General features: G+C 40.7%; 1 protein-coding gene across 2 annotated transcripts in view; it reads left to right on the top strand.

Annotated features, from left to right (window-relative positions):
- Nucleotides 1-14,733, top strand: part of LOC126187614 (transcription initiation factor TFIID subunit 1) — a 230,779-nt gene extending 216,046 nt beyond the window's left edge. For both annotated transcript variants that reach the window (XM_049928806.1, XM_049928807.1), the window contains exons 23-28: nucleotides 275-568; nucleotides 3,587-3,729; nucleotides 3,811-3,945; nucleotides 4,057-4,189; nucleotides 9,596-9,751; nucleotides 12,097-14,733. In XM_049928806.1, the coding sequence (XP_049784763.1) occupies nucleotides 275-568; nucleotides 3,587-3,729; nucleotides 3,811-3,945; nucleotides 4,057-4,189; nucleotides 9,596-9,751; nucleotides 12,097-12,440 (1,205 nt within the window). In that variant the 3' untranslated portion in view covers nucleotides 12,441-14,733. The remainder of the gene's footprint in view (nucleotides 1-274; nucleotides 569-3,586; nucleotides 3,730-3,810; nucleotides 3,946-4,056; nucleotides 4,190-9,595; nucleotides 9,752-12,096) is intronic.
- The last annotated feature ends 6,873 nt before the right edge of the window (nucleotides 14,734-21,606 follow it).

Below are 21,606 nucleotides of genomic sequence, written 5' to 3' on the forward strand. Positions count from 1 at the left end.
CACGTCAGTCTGATAGGTGCTACTCCATTATACTATGTGATTTCCATCTGAAGTTGCAAGTTGGTTGCATGCCATGACAAACAGTAAACCACTTGTCACACTGTTCCGATGGGCACCCTGACTAAGATGACTCATTATGTAGAAAATTAAGAACAATGTAAATTTAATGAATAAGAATTTTATGACAAAATACTTGCTTGTATTTGAATCATCCCTATACATAATGAAGACTATTTTGCTGTAATATCAGAAATGCTGTATTTTTTTTTTACAGGTACAAAAAGTTCACTGACAGTAGCAGCTCGCCGCATGTTGGGTCTGTGTGTAGACAGGTTGGCTGAAAAAGAGGATAGGCTTATGAGGCTTGAGAAGGCTATTAATCCATTACTGGATGATAATGACCAGGTTGCACTGTCATACATCTTGGATAACGTCGTGAACAACAAACTGAAGGCCATGTCTGAATCATGGCCATTCCTCAAACCTGTGAATAAGAAACTTGTGAAGGACTACTATACCGTTATCAAGAATCCGATGGATCTAGAAACAGTTGCCAAAAAGGTTCAAAGTAAGTTGCACAGATTTTCTTCCTGACACTCCTCCTCTCCCTCCCTCTCTCTCCTTTGTGGGGAGCTTTCATCTGTTTCCTAGTACAGAGTGAGACTTCTATTTATATATTTCTCAATGTATTTTTTTTTTTTTATACGTAATAGTGCAGGAGATCTTATACGTAAACTGTAGTTTTGGTTTGACTTAAGAATTTACAGAGTAATGTTTTTAAACCACAAGTAAGTTAACATACCCAGTACAAATTTATCCATACAGATTGATGATTAGTGTATTCTGTTACATCCACAAGACACCTTGAGATTTTGCAGGAGTAGTTTGACAGAAACTGGGGTGTCTCACATTTTTAAATAGATGTAGTTACAAAAAACACTTTATGAAAGTAGTGAATGTGTTGTGTAGATCTTGTTGTATGATCTAAGCCATTCAGATACAAAGCAGTTGTGTAACAGCTAATGTGTGTGACACCATTTCAATGTGTCGTGTAAGAATGCTTACTTTAATGTGGGGGGGGGGGGGGGGGGGGGGGACACCAATACGCTATACTTGACATGCATAAGCACTTTACATATGTTAATGCAATGAAGAAAGAATTTTTAGTATTTAAAAAAAGGTTCCACAATTTCTCAAAATTCTTATTATAAAACGTTTTGTGCAGAATAACATAAAAACATACATAATAATTTGTCTACCTGCACTTCACTTCATCATGTACATCGTATGAAGCTTGAATATTAACAGTACTATGAAAAGGAGATAGCTGTCGTGTGTGTGAGATGTGCTTTCACCAAAAGATCAATGTGCAACAGTCTTTTTGTTGTGTCTGCTTGAAATTCAGTGTGTCATCTTTTGCAACCTACGTGTTTCATAATAATGTTGATATTCAAACCTAGGCTTTCCACTGTTTGATGTGAAGTTTGAAACTACACAGACAAGGGGGAAATAAATAATTGTAGATATGTATGTTACTGTTCATATTTGCAATATTCGTGACATAATAGTGATCATCCATAAAATGGTTGTTAGAGATCTAACAAAAATTATTTCTGGTATGAAACTACCATAAAATTAAAATAAAGAGCAAAAGTTTATAATTATGATGCTCCAGTGCATATGTAGAAATAGGGACTTAAGCATTTGAAACCAAACAAACTTTCATCAAGCACACGAGATGAAAAATTCAGAGGAAATGGATGGAGTACACATTGATTGAGGAGACAGATGACAGGTTAAAAATGATGAAGTTGTTTACTTACAGTACCAACACCTCATTCTCTTTCAGGTCAGGATATTTCTTTTGATGGAATATAAAGGAAGGGTTTGCACAAAAAATATGGAAACACCACAAGAAATGCATGTTTGAACATGACTGCTAATGCTAGCCAAGCCTACAGGTCACACTGTTGTATTTGACCACAAGCGGCAACTGTTATGTATCCTCAATATGTTGCAAGTGTCAGTCATGGTCAGAACAGTGCTCTGTGGTAGTTGTGAGTGCATTATGACTACAAATGTGGGTGCATCGTTGATGCTCGTATGGCCGGTGCTTCCGTGATTGAGGGAGATGAAATGTTTAGTGTTTTAAGAGTAACTGAAACGAAGATTTATACTGCATACAGGGAAAGTGGAAAAACATCATCTGCTAAGTCAAATCACAGACGAAGGTGCATGTTGAGTGATTATGACAAGTGCTCATTGAAGAGGATTGTGACGAAAAATAAGAGGATGACAGCAGAACTGAATGTCGCACTTGCGTACCGTGTCAGCATCAAAACAACACAAAGGTAGCTTCAGAAGCAGAGAACTGCTGGGTGAACTGGAATTCCAAAACCATTCATCATTGGTGCAAATGCCTGTAGCAGGAAAATGTGGTGGTGAAGCCATAAAACCTCTGCTATCTAGCAATAGAAGAAAGTCATTTGGCCAGCTGTGTCTACTTTGGCAAGAAGAGTACGTGATCGCTATCCATCTCCATTGTCATTACCTGAACTTGCCACTATTTTGCTGGAATAATGGTACACATTACAGTATACGGTAAGAACCGTACAGGAGCTGCATTTATACATTCCAAGATGTCTGGCAGCTATGTGGAGTATTAACAGGTTTTGTAAACCGTATTATGTATGGTAATCATGTTTTTGCTGGCTCCATATTTTTTGCAACCTCTCAGTGTGTGTGTGTGTGTGTGTGTGGGAGGGGGGGGGGGGCACTATGTGGAATATTAACTGGGTTCCTAAACCATAGTAGGTGTGGTAATTATTGTATTTTTGGTGGCTCCATATTTTTTCCAAGCCGTCTGTACAAGTGTGTGTGTGTGTGTGTGTGTGTGTGTGTGTGTGTTTTGGAAATAAGGTAAAATCTTGAAGTATTTACGAGATAAAAATAGTCAGTCACACAGAAGGAAGCAACAAGAAACTAATACTGAAGAAGAGTAAACCATCCGCAGCCGCGAATAAGAATATGTTGAGAACTTGCCACTTTGCAGAACTTATTTAGTGACATGCATTGGTAGATTTGTGACCCATGTATTTCAAACAGAAAGAGAATAAAATAAAATGAAACATTAAAAAAAAAGAAAAAAGATAATTTGTTGCAGTTGTTTGGGGTCTAACAAGGAAGGTGCAAGGATCAACAAGTATTTCACTAGTATAACACAATTTTTTTTTTTTTTTTTTTTTTTTTTTTTGAGAAATAAATATTTAAAATGAAAGCTAAAAGGTGTCACACTTTGTTTGAAGGGCTTTATGGCTTGTTAGTAGTTATGCCTATGTACAAGATAAGGTGTGAAGTGCAGCTTTGAAGATGTAAAATGAAATACCTTTTCTGTGATTACATGTTCTGAGGTGATGAGTGTGTGATTGTTGAGTTCAGAACAATGAAATAATTTCACGTTGTCAGTCAGTAAGCTTATTATTACAGGCAGTTCACAAACAAACAGAATGTAAGTTGCCAGTTAAATACTGGTGTTTGAACAAAACTAAATAATTACAATGGTATGACACACCTTGCTCTTTTTCAGGCCATAAATATCATAATCGATATGAATTTTTGGCTGATATAGAAAGAATCTTGCAAAATTGTATTATTTACAATGGTAAAGATTCAACTTACAGTCAAAAGGCAGAAACTTTGGTAAAAGTATGCCGAGCCACTTTGGATGAGGTGAGTACTTTCATTAGCAATAAGTTGGTAGTACCTTGGAGTATATTTTAAAATACATGTCACTGTAGTTACTTTTTACAGTATGGAGATCATTTAACACAACTTGAAAGCAACATAAGTTTGGCACAAGAAAGGGCTCTCGAGCAAGCAGAAATGGATCCAACATGGTTGGGAACCGAAGAAGAAAATTATGCCATCACTGAACCTGAACATGCAGTTAGTAACCAGATATTTAATTTCTCAACATTTTTATTAACCTAAATCATATAATATACATTATTTTATTGCTAAATCCTGTAGTAAAAAATAAAACTCCATTTTCCGTAGAGTCAGAACAGTTCTCCAGATCATGGTTTTGGCAAATCAAACATGGATGATTATGACTTTGTTGATGTGGAAGGAGATGAGACAGATGGAAGGGCAGCAGGAAGATCAAGAAAGAAAGATGTCCTAGAAGAAGGTAAGCCCTAGTGAAATACAGTAGTTTGAATGTGTATGTACAAATGCAGTTTTAAAATGTAGCAAGTTCCTGCCGACTGACTTAAGATTTTTCCATCTCTTTATATATGTATAATGTTGTAACACATTTTTTCCAATGTTTAAGTGACCATGTATGTAATGGAACTTGCTGGTATGCAGTACAGGATGTCACGACAACGTGAAATGATAGACCTCTGAAATAAATGATGTGCAATGCATTATTGATTCTTTTGGTTTTGCTTCAGTTGTGACTTTGTTTTATTATAAATATGACAGATTTTGGGAAAATTATTTTCCCATATTCAGGTGTACAAATGTAGTAGCCAGCTCAAGATGGTCACACGCCATGGATGCCACACTGCATTGTAGAACAGGCGGACGAGGCAGTGTGGTACAGAGCGGCATGCCCGCCTGTTCTACAATGCAGTATAGCATTCACAGTGCACAACCATTTCGGAGCTGAGTAGTAAATTTGTACACCTGAATATGAGAACGTAATTTTCCTGAAACCTGTTGTTGTTGTGGTCTTCAGTCCTGAGACTGGTTTGATGCAGCTCTCCATGCTACTCTATCCTGTGCAAGTTTCTTCATCTCCCAGTACCTACTGCAGCATACATCCTTCTGAATCTGCTTAGTGTATTCATCTCTTGGTCTCCCTCTACGATTTTTATCCTCCACGCTCCACTCCAGTACTAAATTGGTGATCCCTTGATGCCTCAGAACATGTCCTACCAACTGATCCCTTCTTCTAGTCAAGTTGTGTCACAAACTCCTCTTCTCCCCAATTCTATTAAATACCTCCTCATTAGTTATGTGATCTACCCATCTAATCTTCAGCATTCTTCTGTAGCACCACATTTTGAAAGCTTCTATTCTCTTCTTGTCTAAGCTATTTATCGTCCATGTTTCACTTCCATACAAATACTTTCAGGAACGACTTCCTGACACTTAAATCAATACTCGATGTTAACAAAATTCTCTTCTTCAGAAATGCTTTCCTTGCCATTGCCAGTCTACATTTTATATCCTCTCTACTTCGACCATCATCAGTTATTTTGTTCCCCAAATAGCAAAACTCCTTCACTACTTTAAGTGTCTCATTTCCTAAACTAATTCCCTCAGCATCACCCGACGTAATTCGACTACATTCCATTATCCTCATTTTGCTTTTGTTGAAGTTCATCTTATACCCTCCTTTCAAGACACTGTCCATTCCGTTCAACTGCTCTTCCAAGTCCTTTGCTGTCTCTGACAGAATTACAATGTCATCGCCGAACCTTAAAGTTTTTATTTCTTCTCCATGGATTTTAATGCCTACTCTGAACTTTTCTTTTGTTTCCTTTACTGTTGCTCAATATACAGACTGAACAACATCGGGGAGATGCTACAACCCTGTATCACTCTCTTCCCAACCACTGCTTCCCTTTCATGCCCCTCGACTCTTATAACTGCCATCTGCTTTATATACAAATTGTAAATAGCCTTTCGCTCCCTGTATTTGAGCCCTGCCACCTTCAGAATTTGAAAGAGAGTATTCCAGTCAACATTTTCAAAAGCTTTCTCTAAGCCTACAAATGTTAGAAACGTAGGTTTGCCTTTCCTTAATCTTTCTTCTAAGATAAGTCGTAGGGTCAGTATTGCCTCACGTGTTCCAACATTTCTACGGAATCCAAACTGATCTTCCCCGAGGTCGGCTTCTACCAGTTTTTCTATTCGTCTGTAAAGAATTCGCGTTAGTATTTTGCAGCTGTGACTTATTAAACTGATAGTTGGGTAATTTTCACATCTGTCAACACCTGCTTTCTTTGGGATTGGAATTATTATATTCTTCTTGAAGTCTGAGGGAATTTCGCCTGTCTCATACATCTTGCTCACCAGATGGTAGAGTTTTGTCAGGAATGCCTCTCCCAAGGCCGTCAGTAGTTCTAATGGAATGTTGTATATTCCTGGAGCCTTGTTTCGACTCAGGTCTTTTAGTGCTCTGTCAAACTCTTCACGCAGTATCGTATCTCCCATTTCATCTTCATCTACATCCTCTTCCATTTCCATAATATTGTCCTCCAGAACATCGCCCCTGTATAGACCGTCTACATACTCCTTCCACCTTTCTGCTTTCCCTTCTTTGCTTAGAACTGGGTTTCCATTTGAGCTCTTGATATTCATGCAAGTGGTTCTCTTTTTTCCAAAGGTCTCTTTAATTTTTCTGTAGGCAGTATCTACTTACCCCTAGTGAGATAAGCCTCTACATCCTTACATTTGTCCTCTAGCCATCCGTGCTTAGCCATTTTGCGCTTCCTGTCGATCTCATTTTTGAGATGTTTGTATTCCTTTTTGCCTGCTTCATTTAGTGCATTTTTGTATTTTCTCCTTTCATCAATTAAATTCAATATCTCTTCTGTTACCCAAGGATTTCTACTAGCCCTTGTCTTTTTACCTACTTGATCCTCTGCTGCCTTCACTATTTCATCCCTCAAAGCTACCCATTCTTCTTCTACTGTATTTCTTTCCCCCATTCCTGTCAATTGTTACCTTATGCTCTCCCTGAAACTCCGTACAACCTCTGGTTCTTTCAGTTTATCCAGGTCCAATCTCCTTAAATTTCCACCTTTTTGCAGTTTCTTCAGTTTTAATCTACAGTTCATAACCAATAGATTGTGGTCAGAGTCCACATCTGCTCCTGGAAATGTCTTACAATTTAAAACCTGGTTCCTAAATCTCTGTCTTATCATTATATAATCTATCTGAAACCTTCTAGTATCTCCAGGGTTCTTCCATCTATACAACCTTCTTTCATGATTCTTGAACCAAGTGTTAGCTATGATTAAGTTATGCTCTGCGCAAAATTCTACCAAGCGGCTTCCTCTTTCATTTCTTAGCCCTAATCCATATTCACCTACTATGTTCCCTTCTCTTCCTTTTCCTACTCTTTAATTCCAGTCACCCATGACTATTAAATTTTCATCTCCCTGAAACCTGTGATGTCTAAAATAAAACAAAGTCACTACTGAAGCAAATATTTTCAGTCTCACTGTGCAGCTCATTTGTAGATGTTCTGTGAACGAAATCCCATCTTTTGGTTTCTTTCCTTGAATTGTGTGGCTGTGTATTGTTTTTGGCATTGAAGAAAGAAAACACCATAGGCTGATTAAATTTATTGTATTTGAAAAGTAGTCCTTGATTATTTAGAGTTAAAACAGTTGTCCCACACTGCTACAATAAACTACATGTGAAGTAATGTAGCTTGTAGATTGTAGTGTCTTAAAAATTCTTATCATTACTTTATGCACATTTAATTTCAGTTCACTGTATAACTTGCTGAAAATCAATTTTTAGTTTGGTAAAATAAATCAGTTTCTACAACTTTGGTCTTCTTGCGAATTTCTTCTTACTTTTTAATGGAATTCTATTGTGAATTAACTCCGTAATGTTTAAGAGCAAACCATACAGAAATATGTGTTTGCTATAGAGTGCAATATGTGACTTTGTTCCTCATTGTCATTCACAATAAAGGAATGGCTAGCCATTACTATCCACAAGTAGTTCTTGACTATTTAGAGTTAAAATAATTGCCCCATGCTGCTACAAGGCTGCAAGGCTGTCTGCATTCTGCATTTCTTGAAAATCAACCATACTATTTCATCAAACGGAAATGTATAGTTCCAGAAATGTTTCCAGGTCTCAAACATATATGTACGTATGCAGACTGAAACAACAACTGAAAATTTGTACCAAGGCCAGGATTTGAACCCGGGTCTCTCATTCTCTAAGCAGTGTGCTAACCAGTGTGCCACCCTGACACAGTGGCTTTGCGCGACTGCGTGGGTACCCTAGCATGCCTACCTGCTCAATCCAAATTCCCATTCACACCTCAGCCCGTACTATTTCAATTGCACATTGACCACACAAGACCCACCCAAGGCTTCATCCTACTTTGAGAGGACTCAATGTGATGTGATTGAAGCTGTCTCCGCCCTCCTTTGCACATCTTTTTCTTACCCAATGGTCATCCACATTTTTATTGAGTGTATCACTTTAGCTGAAGCTAGGTGAAAAATATTGTGAACATTATGTCAGATCATACCATTTGTGTGTGAAAGATACATAGGTTGTTTTTATGATAAAATTTAACAGCTTTAATATTCTTATTTTGGCCACAGAACAAACTTGAATGGGGCATCTTTCTCTTCAGTATGGCTCCAAAACCCTTCAGCTGTCCTTATCCGACATACAACATAATATATGATCCTTATAGTCAATCCCCTCCACTCCAAGAGTTATGTACCTCATGGCTTAGACTATTTAATCAAACAAAAGGCGAATTTTGTTATTACTTATTACTGGCTGCTCCATTCTGCTGCAGTGGAGATAGGGAGAAGGGGCTGCTGCAATTGATGGGGAGGGGGAGGGGGGAGGTTAGATAACAACATGTGTTTTAACTTTTAACATTTCCTGATGATAGAACTTCTGTTGTGACCACAATTCTTCAACGTATGTGTTTCTCAATGTATGCTACATATTTTTCGTTTAGATCCTTAGGAAATGGTTTAATACTAAAGTGTGTAAGGATAAGAAAGAATTGTAATCAAGATATAACTTTTATTATAAGTGCAGAATATGACACCACCTCTCACAAAGCTTTTATTCAATACATATTTAGAAAATTTCCTTTTTTATCATGATCGTGAGATCATTGTAATAGGAAAAGATTGATATCTTACTATTTCTAGATACTGTTGTACAATAGAGGGAGTGATGATAAGCTGTTTAGTCCCTTTAAAGTCACAATCCAGTCCAGTCTCTCAGCACATGTGCATAAGGTTGTACAGATACTAAGAGAAGTAGTCCTCTATTACATAAATGACAGTAGCTCTCTGTTGGTTGTTCCAAGTTAATTTTGTTTTTCCTCTGTATTGTGACATTTAAACCTGTCCATTTGTTGATGGGATCATTTTTATGACTGATACATCCATCTCTTGTGAGCAATCAGCCAGCCGCACAAGTTGTGTTAGTTCATTTCCTGTTCAGTTTCAGTCTGCCTATTTTGTTGGAAAATGTTATGCAATTTTGTCTCTGTGAATGTCTCATTTTAGTGTTTCTGATTGGCAGTGACTGAGTTGTTGCTAATAGCCTATCATTAGTGACCTACACTAGGCCCAAATGACTGCAGGTGCTTGTCAACAAAAATTGTTATTTTGTAAAACAAAGATCACTGTAATGCTCACCAAGTTTTCCAAGTGGTTAGAAATTATCTTAAGGGTCACAAAAGATGCCAGAGTGAATAGATTTTAAGCTCATAAGATTGGATTACTGCTTTGGCACCTTAACTGGTTTTTTTCTATGGTTGCAATGATTTATACAGTCTGCATCTTTGTGCGCATTGTTTCAGATTTGCAGTTTTCAAGTGAAGAAGACTTGGACGACATACCTTTATCAGAGGGAGAACCAGTTCCAGATGATGACAGTCAACAAGCAGCTGAGGCAATGGTGCAGCTTGGTAATATGGGTTATTATCCTCCAGTTCAGCAAATCCAACAGGAACAAGGTCTGTTTTTCCCATTATCTCTACTGGTGGACACTAAAACTTTGTATGTTTTGCCTAATTGTAATGTGATTTGCTTAGCCAGACCAAGACTTGAAATCTGTGTACAAGAAGTAGTCTGGAAATTTATTTATTTATATATTTCTCAATGATTGCCACAAAGTTTTGCTGATTAATGGTAGTTGCATTAGACATTTATTGTTTATGTACGCATTTTAAATATAAATGATAGATTATTAGATGCCGTTAGAGCTTGTTGATAAGGGGAATGCTAATTCTTGAGAATCTGGTGTAAAATAAGCATTTGTGTGAGGAGCTAGTGAATTAAAGAAACACAATTTACAAAAGATTTGTCAATAAATACTGAGCAGTAGATACACACATCAAAAAAAGTTTTGCATCACCTCGGTTCTGAAAGTTCCAGAACCTGTACAGAAAACTGGAATAGAGATCAACATAAACATCTTTTTTACCCTTTTTATTGCTCATGAAAACCACATATTGCATGTTGTACTACCATACAGCGGGACCTTCAGAGATGGTGGTCCAGATTGCTGTACACACCGGTACCTCTAATACCCAGTAGCGCGTCCTCTCGCATTGATGTATACCTGTATTCATCGTGGCATACTATCCACAAGTTCACCAAGGCACTGTTGGTCCAGATTGTCCCACTCCTCAATGGAGATTTGGAGTAGATCCCTTAGAGTGGTTGGTGGGTCACATCGTCCATAAACAGCCATTTTCAATCTATCCCAGGCATGTTTGATAGGGTTCATGTCTGGAGAACATGCTGGCCACTCTAGTTGAGTGATGTCATCATCCTGATGGAAGTCATTCACAAGACATGCAAGATGGGGCCGCGAATTGTCATCTATGAAGACGAATGCCTCTCCGATGATTGGTTGAAGGCATATGCAGAGGTACTCAAGGTACCCTCCGCCACACACCGTCAGGTGGCTTGCAGAGTATGGATGTAGATGTAGATGTAGATTATCCTGCCCATATGGTTGCACTATAGGTTGGAGGCTGGCGTTTATGTATCGTACAGCCATTATGGTGCCTTCCATGGCCACCAGTGGCATATGTCAGCCCCACGAAATGCCACCTCAAAACAGCAGCGAACTTCCACCATGCTGCATTCGCTGGACAGTGTGTCTGAGGCATTCAGCCTGACCGGGTTACCTCCAAACACGTCTCCGATGATTGGTTGAAGGCATATGCAACACTCATCGGTGAAGAGAACGTGGTGCCAATCCTGAGTTGTCCATTCGGCACGTTGTTGGGCCCATCTGTACCACACTGCATGGTGTCGTGGTTGCAAAGATGGACCTCGCCATGGATGTTGGGGGTGAAGTTGTGAATTATGCAGCCTATTGCGCACAGTTTGAGTTGTAACACGATGTCCTGGGGCTGCATGAAAAGCATTATTCAACATGGTGGCATTGCTGTCAGCGTTCCTCCAAGCCATAATCTGTGGGTAGTGGTCATCCACTGCAGTAGTAGCCGTTGGGCGGCCTGAGTGAGGCATGTCATCGACAGTTCTGTCTTTCTGTATCTCCTGCATGTCCAAACAACATCACTTTGGTTCACTTCGAGGTGCCTGGACGCTTCCCTTGTTGAGTAACAGTGCGGACACGATTGAACCATGGTATTGACCGTCTAGGCGTGGTTGAACTACATACAACACGAGCCATGTACCTCCTTCCTGGTGGAATGACTATAACTGATAGGCTGTTGGACCCCCCTTTGTCTAATAGCTGCTACTCATGCATGGTTGTTTACATCTTTGGATGGGTTTAGTGACATTTCTGAACAGTTAAAGGGACTGTGTCTGTGATACAGTATCCACAGTCAACATCTATCTTCAGGAGTTCTGGGAACCAGGGTGATGCAAAACTTATTTTGATGTGGGTATTATTACAGTCTTGGAAAATCTCCTGAGGGAGAGGTTCATTATTTATAACCTTCATGCATAAATATATTTCTATAATACTAAAGAGAGAAAACTTCGGTAGCTACAGTACATATATATTCATACACATTCCACAGATTTGTTCTCATCCTCCAATTGATCAGACTTCTACACCTGTACTGAAAGATAAAGTGATTCATCTCTGGTAAAATCATGTGCCCATTATAACTTGGAAACCTTATGTACTTTTCTGTTATGAATATAATAAACATGCTTTGGTAATCATCTAGGCTATATGAAACCAGAAATGCAGATTAAGTATATCAATATGCCATTTAGATGTTTCATTGTGGTCATTATCAGTGTTTTAGATATAATTTGTTTCACATAACTGCTAGATATAATTGTAGAATTTAATTTTTATCGTTTTCAGAAGAGAGTATGGATGTAGATCCAAATTATGATCCATCAGACTTCCTCCTGCAAGGACTTCCACAACACAGAGACTCAGAGCGTCAAGAGTCACAAAGCCAAGTGCGTGACAAAATACACGACGATTTAGAGGTTAGCGAGTCAGATGAGGATGAACCTCAGAGTGCTGCATCACATTTGGTATCCACACCATCACATGTTCCTGCACCTTTGTCAATGCAAGAGCCAGAATCAGTGCATGAAGACACTCCACAGCTGCCACTCCAAATGGATTCTGAACTGCAGCAAGTAGAACAAAACAAAAAGGATGATGATGATGATGATGGGGGAGATCTTTGGTTCTGAAATGGATTTGTATTGGGCTTTTATACACCAGTGTTGCTTGTATTGTTTAATGTAGACAAATTGTATTTGTCTACAAAAGTTGCAGTTTTATCGACATTGAATGTCATAAAAACAAATGCAGTGACCTTCTAAGATTTGTGTGTTTTGGTGTGCTTTAGCATGGTCATTTCCAAAGAACGACTGCATTTTTCTGTTGTACAAATAGCAAAACCAAGGAAATATGTGTTGTACAAATGTGTGAACCATAAACTAAGTGGTGTCTTTTTATACAACTTAGTTTTGTGCCTATTTTTGTAATATACACAGAATTTGTTTCCTGTATTTATCATCATTTTTTTGTAATTTGGTTTCACTGTATGTGTTTTGTAAAGTTCAAATCATCCTCAGTAAGAAATCTGATACAATACTGGAATGTCATGTAAAGAAGACAGATAGTGAAAAGAGTTGAGGTAATTACTCATTGTATACTTGATGCAGTGATCAGTTGGACAGACTCATAAACAACATTGACATCAAGTATATGGTAAGTTGTTACCTTTACTCCTTTGTTGTTTTTTTATAAGAAATCTGACATAGTTTACTGTAGAATTGTTTTTGGTACATAATAATTGATATATATATAGAAGTGCATAACTTAAGGATTTGCTGTTAAAACTGGAGATTTATTTATCTTCATTAAATTGCATATATGGTCATTGGCTGGAACTGTGTGTGTGTGTGTGTGTGTGTGTGTGTGTGTGTGTGGCAGAGCAGAAAGTGGAACAATGGAAAATCCAGAATGGACTAACAGTACGAAAAGGATATAGTTGGGTGGCATACAGGCACAGTGACAAATACTGCTAGATGTTATTCAGCTATTGAACTAATTCCTTCTCAGACATAGACAAATTAAACTCTCACACATTTACAGAACCACAGCGTGCACACATATGGCCACTGTTGTCTCCAGACACTAAGCCCAAGTTTTAAAAAAGGGCAACACTAAGAATTTGTTGCAGATCCGTCTGATCATCACAGTATGCAAGTGATGTGTAAGCATGGATTGAGCTATGCTCAGACTCCAAGCTTGTCTGCTCTAACATGTGGATTCAGTTCACATTAGTGCCTCCTGAGAAGGGTGAAGATTTACTTTCAAGGACGGAAAATGGACCCATTAAACTCCCATTGAAGTGTGTCACTAGTTCCATAAAATTATGAAATTCCTGCCATGGGTTTCCACTGGTGAAGACTTCATAGAACCAAGAACTGTCTTCTTCAGAGGAGCGTCTCCCGCTTGGTCATGATGAACAGTGAGATCACCTACTTTATTCTGCTGCTGAATGAACAGATGTTTCACTGCCTCTGAAGTTGGACGTTCCAGACAAACACATTCTGTTTTCAAAGTCACTAAGAGGACTTTCTTTCTACTGCTGTTTCTTGTTCAGTTTGAAGAGCAGGAGAGCATTTTTCCACGTCTGCCACTGCCACTGTGTTTATGTTCGAAGAATATCGGCTTTAGCACATTTGTGTCTAATGGCACAGGATTGTGTGGCTGCTATATCTTCATCATTAACTCTATCTGTCCTAGAGGCCTTCTGTGATTCTGCTTCATGATTTTCAATTGGAGGGTCTGAGTTTCTGTCTGTCTCTAGAGGCATATTCTTGCATGGCGTATTGACAAATGATTGTCCAGAACCTGCAGCCTCCTCATCTGATTTTTTCAGTTGCTCATTGGAGAAAAGAGTGGCTTCCAGTTGCAGGAGTCCTGCCTCTGTTTCATCGTGCAGCTGGATAATTAACTGAGAATAGTGAGATGCAATAAATCTTTAAACTGATGTATCAGTTCCTACAGACCAGGGATGTACACTGACAAGTCTTACAGGACCTCCAAGACAGTGTACAATCAGAGTTTCTGTTGCTTGCTTAAGCAAATTATTCATGAAATTTTCAGGACATGGTTGGGCTGTAACACTTGGAGATGACATTGCTCATGCAGGTGAGAGTTGAGCTTGTGTGAATATGTACGTTTTATTTTGTCTACATCGGATCAAGAACTTTGTCCAATAGTTGAATAACACCTTGCAGTCTTTCTCATTATGCCTGCTAACACTTCCTCTATGAGGTAAGTATTAAAATATGCTTTTTGTAATGTTGTTAAAGCTTGAAGTGAGATTTTTACTCTGTATCACAGTATGGCCTCATGCAGCTGTAAATTATAAAATACTGCAAATGTGTACATTTTTTAAATTAAGTGTAAATTTTGTACAAAACAAAATGTATATACTTTCCAATAAAAGTTATACCTTCTGTGGAAGTTGTATGTTTGATGGATGATATTTCTATAATATAAATCAAAATTAAGTTAATTAGTATAAAATAAACTAAGAATCCATGAATAACTGTAATAATAAAAGATTATGATAATGAATATTCCAGAATGGAAACAAGTGCAAAATGAAATTGAGAAACCACTCACACATTTATTAGCTGTTTTGCACATGATATTACGTGAAGATTTGAGAAATAACCATTTATTTATCTCCACAAATAGGCACCGTCAAACTGTGGGTAACATCAGATCTGACAACACAGTTGCTGAACATGCTGTATACAACTCCAGTTGATGCCTTTGCTCACACACATGGATATATACTTGACAGTTCACAAATCCTGAATGACAATAATATCTACAAAGTTATAATTTTCAGCAAGAATAGAGGCAGTCCTACAAAAGGATTGGTATTTGTCAGGGAATTTCCAATCCTTGCTTATAAGGAATTGGTTAATTTGTTAAAACAGTGGTTAATAATATATGAATATAGTTCTGGTAGAATATAAATATTTAGGAGACCACTTACTGAATAGCAGAATCATTGAGTCATCGACAGGCACACACAAAAGAGAAAGAAAAATAATTGGAATAAATCTTTTTTGTGCTAGAGGCACAGGATTGCTTTTAGTAGGTGGACTGGGGTGGGGTGGGTAAGGGGGAGGGGGGGGGGGGAGAAGCAGGAAGAGGTGTTTGGGGGTGGGCAGCTAGCAGCTCAGAGAGAGGCAGTAGGTTTGCTGATCAAGAATGCAGGAGGAGGGATGGCAGGTCCATGGACTGGGCACATGATGGACAGGTACAGGAGCCATTGGGGTGTGGTGTCTGATGAAGGTCACATGGAGACATGGGTTGAGAGGAGGTGACAGAACATAGGAAGAGGAAATTGCTGGTTGGCAGGCATGGCGTTAGTGGGTTAATGGAGATTGATGAGGTGTGAAGGGTGTGTTGCATGGATAAATTGCATTTGTGTAAATCAGAAAAGAGCATGTTGTGTTCAGCTACACTTTCTGCAAGTGGGTTGACAGTTTTGCTCTTGGGCCCCAGTTTGCTGGTGACCATTCATCTTATCCGACAGCTGGCTTGTAGTCGTACTGACATAGAAAGCTGTCCACTGATTGCAGTAGATTGTCAGTTATTTTACTGCCTAAATAGCAAAACTCATCAAATACTTTAAATATCTTATTTGCATAACTAATTCCCTCAGCATTGCCTGATTTAATTTGACTACATTCCATTACATTTGTTTTATTTTTGTTGATGTTAATCTTATAACCTCTTTTCAAAACACTATCCATTCTGTTCAAATGCACCTCCAAGTTTTTTGCTGTCTCTGCTGGAATTACAGTGTCACTGAAAAATCTCAAAGTTTGTATTTCATTTTGTTATAACTTCAAGTTGAATAAATATATTTTAAGGAAGACGCAATACATGAAAGTCACAGATCAAGGAAACAGAGTGAGACGTGTGTACACTTTCACAGTCAAATCATAACTGGGTCCAAGGATAGCGGCCGCTGGCTGCTTAGGTGGCGCTGCTGCTGCATGGCTGGCAGACAGCGCCGCATGTAGAGGATGCGCGTAACTGCGCAGCGGCACTTTGAAAGATCGGCGAGTCACAACACTTTTTCCCCCCTTTTAATTTTTTTCACAGGTCTTGATGGAGGTGGCCTGTAGATTGCTAATGTCCATAAGTGTTGTCGAGGAGGAGGCTTTCTGTGCGGACGGAAGTGTCCCCGATGATAACGGGTCGAGATGACAAGAGACGTGGGGGTCGAATCTGCTGGGGCCCTGTGCACCAATCTGCCTGTTGCGGCAAGTCCATTTGTTATAACAGGAGACATGGGCGATGTGTCCGTAGGAGAAGGAGGCGAATAGAGTTGCTCCGACAGATGATGGTCATCTGGTTCCTGCATGGGCACGTCTCCTGGTGGCACCAGTTCTTGTGCTGGCACCGATATGATGGTGAGAGGACTGCATTGTGAGTAATGAGAGATTCCAGTATCCCGAGTGTCAAGTAGAGCCGAAGGTGGTGTAGCGGCATCTGGAACAGGCGTTGCCGGCACACGAGGCTGAAGCTGGTCCCAATGACGCACTGCAACACCCGTGTCCATCTGGATTTCATACAGGCATTGGCCACGGTGTCATAAGATGCGGCCAGGACACCATTTTGGCCACCTGCCATATCCCCGTACCCATACAAGGTCGTCAGCGCCAAGCGAAGGCACCCGCAACCGTGAGATGAAAGGCCGCAGAAGATGAAGTAGCATGCGGGGCTGTCGGCCATGTAAGAGCTCAGCCGGGCTGTGGTCGCCCATGGGGGTGAAACGGTAAGAAGCCAGAAATTGGAGAAGCGCATCATCAGCAGAAGAAGAAGTCAGGAGTTTCCTCATCTGAGCCTTAAATGTGCAGACCAGTCGTTCAGCCTCACTGTTTGACTGTGGATGGAACGGAAGGACCATGACATGCATGACGCCGTGATGGGCACAAAAATCTGCAAATTCGGAAGAGGCAAATTGCCGACCATTATCAGTAACAAGAGTAGAGGGAAGGCCTTCCAAAGAGAAAATGTGAGCTAGAGCATTGGTGGTTGCCGCGGTGGTAGGCGGCAACGGACAATGCAAGGAAAGTTAGAGTAGGCGTCAGTAACGAGAAGCCAATAAGTACCTAAAAAAGGTCCCGTGAAGTCAGCATGAATACGCTCCCAGGGGTTCTCAGGCGAAGGCCACGGTGACAAAGATGACTTCGGGGCGGCGGCCTGTGACTGACAAAGGCCGCAGGCAGCGACCTTGTGTGCGGTTTCAGAGTCGATGCCGGGCCAGTACACATGATGGTGCTCCAGAGATTTTGTGCAAGAGACACCCCAGTGCCCTTGGTGAAGGAGGCGCAAGACCGAAGCACGCAGAGACGCAGGTACCACAACACGCAGCGAAGCATTTTCGGTGGAAAGGAGGATAACACCATCCCTACCCGTGAGGCGGTAACGCAAAGCGTAGTAGTTCCGCAATGGATCAGAAGTCTTTGTGGATGGACGATCTGGCCAACCCTTCTGAATTCAGCGTAAAATCCGGGAGAGGGTAGGGTAAGAACCCGTAGCAGTCGCCAGCCAGTCCCCGGTGATGGGGAACCCAACCACAACCCGCTGCTCGGCAACATCCAGGTGTAAACACAAAAGTTCGTCCCTATCAAATGCCAGATCAGGACCCCTGGGAAGGCGAGACAGTGCATCAGCATTTGCATGTTGAGCCGTCGGCCAGAAATGAATCTCATAATTGAAACGAGACAAGTAAAGAGCCCTACGCTGGAGGCAGTGTGCAGCCTTGTCGGGAAGTGACGTTGATGGATGAAACAAGGAAACAAGTGGTTTGTGATCCATAACAAGATGAAATTTGGATCCATAGAGAAAAACAACGAACTTATGAAGAACATAAATAATGGCCAAAGTTTCTTTTTCAATTTGACAATACTTTTGTTGGGCATTCATGAGCGTTTTGGAGGCATAAGCAATGGGTTGTTCAGAACCGTCAGAAAAATGGTGCGCAAGGACTGCACCGGCCCCGTATTGAGAGGTGTCCGTGGCAAGAACAAGATGTTGACCAGGTTGATAAGTAGCCAGACACGGGGCCCGTTTCAGCATAGTCTTCAATTTCTGGAAAGCTGCATCGCATGACGCGGACCAGTGAAAAGGCACGTTTTTATGCAACAGGCGATGCAACGGCTGAGCCACCGAAGCAGCAACGGTAAAAGCTTGTGATAGTATGCTATTTTCCCCAAGAAGGGCTGCAGTTCCTTAACAGATGTAGGGTGAGGAAGGGCATTGAGCGCAGCAACAGGTTGCCGAAGCAGACGAATACCATCTCGAGAGAGTTGAAACCCCAAGTATGTGATAGATGCCTGAAAAAATTTTGATTTCTGAAGATCACATTTGAGACCGGCAGTCTGTAAGACATGAAAAACTGTGCGGAGATTTGGAAGATGTTCGTCAGTGATTGAGCCAGTGACAACAATGTTCAACCTATCCGGGCAGCAGCAAAAGGAAGGTGGCTTCCTGACTCTCTCTTATATGCTTACAAGCACTTCGCCTCGACGCACATTAAACTCTGGGTCTTCCATTGTCGTTTTTGCAGTCACAGCTAGCTCGAAATACTATGTACGATGATAAGCAAAGATGATTGAACAACCACTGATGACGAATAAATAAAGTATTTATCCAGACTACTAGCCGGCATCAGTAGCCGAGCGGTTCTAGGCGCTTCAGTCTGGAACCGCGCGACCGCTACGGTCGCAGGTTTGAATCCTGCTTCGGGCATGGATGTGTGTGATGTCTTTAGGTTAGTTATGCACCCAGGGACAGTGAGCAATAATTGTTCCAAGAATCACTGAAGGAGAACAGGGGTGCTGGCAGCCCCGAATGGCAATCATTGGTATTGATAGAGGCCAAAAGGCGTGTTAAGGACCAGAAACTGCCGGGAAGCAGCGTCGAGAGGAAGTTGATGATAAGCTTCTGACAGGTCAAGTTTAGAAAAATACTGGCCTCCAGCAAGTTTAGTGAACAATTCTTCAGGTTGAGGCACAGGGTAAGTGTCGATAAGGCATTAAGCATTTACAGTGGCTTTGAAATCACCACAGAGACGAATATCACCATTTGGCTTAGCAACGACAATGACAGGAGAGGACCACTCACTGGAAGTGACAGGAAGCAAGACCCCTGAAGCAGTGAGACGATCCAGCTCCCATTTGACCTGATCACGAAGGGCCACAGGAATGGGCCGAACCTGAAAAAACTTAAGCCGAGCAGTGGGTTTGAGCGTGATGTGAGCTTCAAAGTCGTTTGTACAGCCTAACCCAGGAGAAGAAAGGGACGAAAATGTCATAGACAAGGAATCGAATTGAGCATAAGGAATAGCATCAGAGACGATATTGACAGTCATCTATGGAGAACCCAAAAACGCGAAAGGCATCATAACCAAAAAGATTCTCCGCGTTACTATGGTCGACCACAAAAATGGGAACAGTGCGAATGACAGGTTTGTAAGATACCTCAGCATCAAATCATCCCAAGAGAGAAATCTGTTTATTGTAAGTCCGTAATTGCCTAGTGACAGGTGACAGGATTGGAGAACTCAACTGAAGATACGTCTGAGAATTGATGTTAGTGGCAGCAGAACCAGTATCCACCTGCATACGAACATCTCAACCAAGTATTTGGACAGTGAGAAATAACTTCCCTGAAAGGGAAGAAGTACAATTGACAGACAACACAGAATCAGAATCAGCGTCATGTTCATGAACATCATGTATGCGGTCAGATTTGCAAATGGATGACATATGACCATTTTTTTTGCATTTGTGACACATGGCCCAATGTTGTGGACAATCTTCTCGTGAATGTTTCGTCAAACACCGCAGACATGAAGAAAGTTGCCGTGGGTTTTGCTGCAGTTTCTTAGAGGTTTGTTTACGGTTAGGCCGAGGCTAGGCTGCACTTGGGAGCATACTGCGGCCACGTCGGCCAGCGGGAACACGCCACATGCTTTGTCAACATCGCACAGAGGTTGTATTTACCCGACGTCGCCCCATGCCTCTTTTTGCGCTCTAGCGGCACGAGAAATTTCAAAAGACTGAGCGATGGATAGGACTTCATCCAGAGTCGGATTTGCCAACTGAAGTGCACGTTGCCTAACTTCTTTGTGGGGCGCCGAACGGATAGTAGCATCCCTACCTTGGAATCGGCATAGGACTCTTTGTGTACTTCAGTAACAAATTGACACTTTCTACTGAGGCTGTGAAGTTCAGCAGCCCAAGCGCGATAGAATTGATTCGGTTGTTTTTGACAACGATAAGAGGCATCACGAGAGGCTACCACATACGTTTGCTTTTGAAAATAGACAGACAGAAGTGAGCACATTTCAGCAAAGGACAAAGACGCAGGATCTTTCAAAGGAACCAATTGCGACAACAACTGATACATTTGAGGTGAAATCCATGAAAGGAACAGAGACTTACATGTTTGTTCGTCCGCGACATGAAATGGCAAGAAGTGGTGTCAAAGACGTTTTTTGTAATCATACCAGTCTTCCGCCGTCTCGTCGTAAGGAGGAAAAGTAGGTAGAGACAATGACGAGTGACGCCCTGCATTTGATGCCGTGACGAAATCACAAATCGCATTTGTGAGAAGCATTTGCTGTTCTATGAGACCTTGCAATAGTTGCTCTAAAGTAGCCATGGAAACACGTGGATCAATGATGGAAAAGAAAAATCACTACCTCGTCGCCAGTTGTTATAACTTCAAGTTGAACAAATATATTTCAAGGAAGATGCAATATATGAAAATCACAGATCAAGTAAACAGAGTAAGACGTGTGTACACTTTAACAGTCAAATCATAACTGAGTCCAAGTCTAGTGGGCGCTGGCTGGCAGGCCGCTTAGGTGGCGGTGCTGCTGCATGGCTGGCTGACAGCGCCGCATGTAGAGGACGCGGTGGCACTTTGAAAGATCAGCGACTCACAACACATTCGAAATTTCTCCATGATTGCCTCATTCCTTCACAGTCTGTGCGAGATATGTTTCCATTTCCCATTTACTGTATTTCATTACCTGATGGGAATACATCGTATTACATCTGTATACTCCTGGCATGTAGTGGTAGTCCATTGCACCAGCTGTGGTTTTTTTTTTTTTTTTTTTTTTTTTTTAATATAGATTTTTTTAGGGCCTGGAAAGTATAAATATTACCAAATAACGTTGTTTCAAAAGTTCTTGCGAAATATGCTTACCGCTATAGTGGTTTCTCAGAGGGGCTTGGGAAATATACTTACCCCAAAATTAAAAGTGTGTTTTGTGAACCTCGCGAGCCATAC

The sequence above is a fragment of the Schistocerca cancellata genome, chromosome 5 (genome assembly GCF_023864275.1).
Source record: "Schistocerca cancellata isolate TAMUIC-IGC-003103 chromosome 5, iqSchCanc2.1, whole genome shotgun sequence".
Lineage (NCBI taxonomy): Eukaryota > Metazoa > Arthropoda > Insecta > Orthoptera > Acrididae > Schistocerca > Schistocerca cancellata.